A 4,340-nucleotide genomic window follows, 5' to 3' on the forward strand; every position below is an offset into this window, starting at 1 on the left:
CCCGTCTCATCCCTCCCGTCACCTTCCGTTTTCGTACCAAACGATACGCAACAGAACAAAAGAAAGTCAGTGTTCGAGAGCTTCAAATTCCAAATTTCAATTCAATTCAAATCTCCAGAAGGCCAAAAGCTTAAAACCCCAAATTTCAAAACCCTAATTGTGACCCCCCCCCTCTCTGCAAAAAATGGGGAAGAGCCAACCGCCGCCGCAGCAGCAGCCACCGGCTTCAGTGAAAGACACAGTTTACAAGCTCCAACTCGCTCTCCTCGACGGCGTCAAAACCCTAGACCACCTATACTTAGCCGGCTCAATCATCTCCCGCTCCGACTACAACGACGTTGTCACGGAGCGCACCATAGCCGACCACTGCGGCTACCCTCTCTGCCCCAATGCCTTGCCTCCGGAATCCTCCCGCCCCCGCAAGGGCCACTATCGCATTTCGCTCAAGGAGCACAAGGTCTACGACCTCCATGAGACCTACATGTACTGCTCCTCGAGCTGTCTTATCGAAAGCAAGGCTTTTGCTCAGAGTTTGAGCGAGGAGAGGTGCGATGTCTTGGATTATGGCAAGGTTGAGAGGGTCTTGAGGACTTTTGGGGATGTGGATTTTGAAAAAGGGGAAGTGGGGTTGGGGGACATTGGGGATTTGGGGATTTCGAAGTTGAAGATCGAAGAAAAGAGCGAAGCGGACAGTGGGGATTTGGGGATTTCAAAGTTGAAGATTGAAGAAAAGAGTGAAGTGCAGTTAGGGGATGTCGGCGTGGTTGGTCCCTCTAATGCTATTGAGGGTTATGTTCCACACAATCAGCGAATATCCAAGCCATTGGGTTCGAAAAAGAACAAAAAAGGTATCTGCTTTTTTGTTTTGTTTGTGAATCTGTTATTGCTACAACTGTATTATATTTAAGATGAAGAGCCTATCTCATGCTTGCTCAGGTTTCTAGGATTGTTTTGTTTTGTTTTTTGTTTTTTTGGCTGTTATTGTGTTCTGCTAGTTTTCGCTAAAGTGAGTAAGTATTGTATATTGTAGGGTCCAAAGGTAAAGAAGCGAAAATGAGTGGCGGGAAAGATATGATCTTTAATGAGATGGATTTCATGAGTTGTATAATCGCTAGTGATGAATACAGTGTGTCCAAAATCCCACCAAGTTCTGGAGAGAATGGTTGTGAAACTAAGGTTAAAGAACCAGAAGGAAAAGTTTCTCATATTAAGAATGATTATGAAAAGAAATCCAGAAAATCAAGAGGGGAAAAAAGTACGATTTCCAAGGAAGATGATGTTGGTGTTCAAGAGGCCCCTTCAACATCAGAGACTTCTCAAACTGTTTTGAATAGAATTATTAAAGAAGCAAGAGAGGAATTCCATGGTGATAAAGCTGAGAAATCAAATGAGCAAATGTTGAGATCCTCTCTTAAACCTTCAGGGGCAAAAAAACTTAATCGCTCTGTTACTTGGGCTGACGAGAAGGTGGAACATAGAATGAATGGTTATGATACATTTGGCAGTATCCACAAACCTTTGTTTAAACCTTCAGCAGAAAATGGAGTCGGTTGCTCTGTTACCTGGTCTGATGAGAAGATTGATAGCACTAAGAGTAAAAATGTTTCTGAGGTTAGAGAAGTGCAATGTGCAAAAGAGGGTTCTGGTGTATTAGGGAATTTGGAATTGCAAGATAATGAACGTTTGGAATCCGCAGAATTCTGTGCCATGGCATTGAGGCAGGCAGCAGAAGCTGTTGCATCTGGAGAATCTGATGTCAATGGTGCTGGTATGTCATTATTTGGTTTAAATGTATTTAGTAGGTAGGATATTACATGGTGGTGGAACTTGGTTGTTTGATATGTAATGGTGTTTCTTACCATGAGTCCTTTTCAAATATCAGTTTCAAGTGCTGGAATTATTTTATTGCCACGTCCAGATAGTGTGGATGAAGAAGAGCCTAATGAGGATGTTGACATGCTTGAACCAGAACAAGCTCCTCTGCAACCAAGAAATCCTGGAATTCCAAATTTTGATTTGTTTGACTCTGAGGATACTTGGTTTGATGATCCGCCAGAGGGTTTCAGCTTAACTGTAAGAGTGTAAATCTAAGGTCATTGCATATTATTTTTGTTTGTAAGTTCTATGCTGATGAAACCTTTCATGTGTTTCAGTTATCACCATTTTTAACAATGTGGAACTCACTCTTTACATGGATAACATCATCTACGCTAGCATATATATATGGGAGGGATGAAAGATTTCATGAAGAATTTCTCTCTATTAATGGGAAAGAGTATCCCCATAAGATTGTCTTGGCTGGTGGTCACTCTTCTGAAATCAAGAAAACCCTAGCTGAATCTCTTGCTCGGACTCTACCAGGAGTTGTTTCCCAACTCAGGCTTCCAACACCAGTATCTAGTTTGGAGCAAGAAATGGTATTGTTTTTAATCTTTTGCGTATTTTGTTTGAATTTTGATGAAAATTAGATGAATGGATTTGCTTTAGTGTACGTTATTGTCAAATATAATTTGTCATGCTTAACCATTTGTTTATAATTCTAGTTACCTCCTTCTTATAATCCACAATAGAAAACTTTATATGTGTTGGTTAAGTATGTGTTATAGCCCATAACAAAACCAAGACTTGAAGCCTTTTGGCTGCGTAGGACTTTGCATTTTCCACTTGGCGCCATTGTCAGGCATTTAAACTTAAAGCTTACTGCTTTATAAACATTTCATATTGAACGCAAGTTTTATAGGAATACATGCAATTTTCCTCGTTGTTCTAATTTTAGGTGAAGCACTTGCATTTGTGTTTATGTGTCATTAACCATGTAGAGGATTCATTTTTTGAGGATACATAACTCCTTTGCATCCATGGGTTTTGACCATTATCCAAGTGAATTCAGTGGAGTTTACAACTCAATTATATGTGTGATTAACGAGGACTGGGAAAGATATCTTTTCACCTTTTTAGTTCCTAGGAGCTACTTCCCACATGTTGATTTTACATGTACCATTATTTACTTGTATTTGTTTTTGAATTTCTGTTCTATTTAGTTCTGCAAGCTGACAGTTTGCAAATGTTTTGTTATATTGGCATGACTTTTTGTCCGTGTGCTTTAATCAGTATAAAAGACCCTGCAGTGCAACCAAATACTGTGTTAATTTTGTCAATGTGACGTGATTATCATAACTTATTTTAATTTTGTATAAATAGATTCATTCCTTATTGTTTGGCAACATGTGACCTAGACGTTTCTGTTCAGAGCTGCATGTTGGAGACGATGACTTTTGTTGATGCACTACCAGCATTCAGAATGAAACAATGGAAGGTGGTTGTTCTTCTTTTCCTTGAGGGACTCTCTGTTTGCAGGATCCCTGCACTCGGTCCTTGCATGCCGGACAGAAGGATGCTGTTTCACAAGGTAAGGCCTCATAAATATATACGTATATATATATATATATATATATATATATATATATATATATATATATATATATATATATATATTCTGTGTGTACTCGAGTTAAAACATAACGTTAATCTGTACATTTGGTTTTGGTTTTGGTTTTGGCCAAATAGGTGCTGGATGGTTCGGAGATAACTGCAGAACACTACGAGCTTATGAAGGATCATATAATACCCCTGGGCCGAGTACCCGAATTCTCAGCTCAGAGTGGTGCTTAATGGCAAGAAGGTTGACTTCAAATTGTCTCAGCCTACGCATCATATATGGTAACCGTCATTTTCATCTAAATATTTTGTGGTCTCAATTTCTGGAATCCACTCGTATCCTCGGTAGTTGTATATTGATCGTAGACCTGAAAGCTGTTGGCCGCAAAAGTAGCAGTTGGAAGCACTTTGTTTATGAAAGTGATTGGAGAAAAGCCATCCACCGATGACTCTTGCAGCGCTGGAAGAACGATGTTGAAAGTCTGAAGCTTCATTGTACATGTTTTCCAAATATATATCCGACGGAAAATGTTTCTGTGGCTGTCAAAGTTGAATTCCAGAATAGGATGGAGAGATGACCTCCAGTGTTTAGGGTTTTCTTTGGTTCTAGTGATACTTTAACCTAAACTACATAAATGGAGATTCAAACTTGAGAGCAGTCGGGTAGAGCACATTGTTCTGGTCGAGTATTCTAATCTAGTCAAAACTACATGGACGGAAATTTAAACGTGGGTAGACACGGGGACCGTATCGTTTTAGCCAACTTGGTTATGTCTATGTCAGCTCTCTAAGACTAAGAGTTTTCAAACTTAAAAGTCTTATTTAAGCATCATTATTGAAGGATTAGGATAAGGATATGATATTATATTAATTAATGATTGTTAATCCATAATTTTGACTAA

At 39.3% G+C, this 4,340-nt stretch overlaps 1 protein-coding gene across 2 annotated transcripts; it reads left to right on the forward strand.

Moving 5' to 3' along the window:
* LOC126618500 (putative RNA polymerase II subunit B1 CTD phosphatase RPAP2 homolog) lies at nucleotides 1-4,340 on the forward strand. 2 transcript variants are annotated; one of them, XM_050286590.1, is made up of 6 exons: nucleotides 4-848; nucleotides 1,031-1,768; nucleotides 1,883-2,073; nucleotides 2,154-2,417; nucleotides 3,251-3,409; nucleotides 3,568-4,340. In XM_050286590.1, the coding sequence occupies exons 1-6, from the start codon at nucleotides 185-187 to the stop codon at nucleotides 3,670-3,672; spliced, it is 2,121 nt and encodes a 706-aa protein (XP_050142547.1). In that variant the 5' UTR covers nucleotides 4-184; the 3' UTR covers nucleotides 3,673-4,340. The 2 variants fall into 2 exon arrangements, with proteins under 2 accessions (XP_050142548.1, XP_050142547.1); XM_050286591.1 differs by lacking the exon at nucleotides 3,568-4,340 and having other exon boundaries at nucleotides 1-848; nucleotides 3,237-3,405.

The sequence above is a fragment of the Malus sylvestris genome, chromosome 4 (genome assembly GCF_916048215.2).
Source record: "Malus sylvestris chromosome 4, drMalSylv7.2, whole genome shotgun sequence".
Lineage (NCBI taxonomy): Eukaryota > Viridiplantae > Streptophyta > Magnoliopsida > Rosales > Rosaceae > Malus > Malus sylvestris.

Bases quoted from the DNA above. Each gene is read 5' to 3' on its own strand.
- LOC126618500 (XM_050286590.1), top strand. From the start codon at position 185: ATGGGGAAGAGCCAACCGCCGCCGCAGCAGCAGCCACCGGCTTCAGTG. The intron at 2,418-3,250 runs GTATTGTTTTTA...GTTTCTGTTCAG, and splicing joins CTAGTTTGGAGCAAGAAATG to AGCTGCATGTTGGAGACGAT. The intron at 3,410-3,567 runs GTAAGGCCTCAT...TTGGCCAAATAG, and splicing joins GAAGGATGCTGTTTCACAAG to GTGCTGGATGGTTCGGAGAT.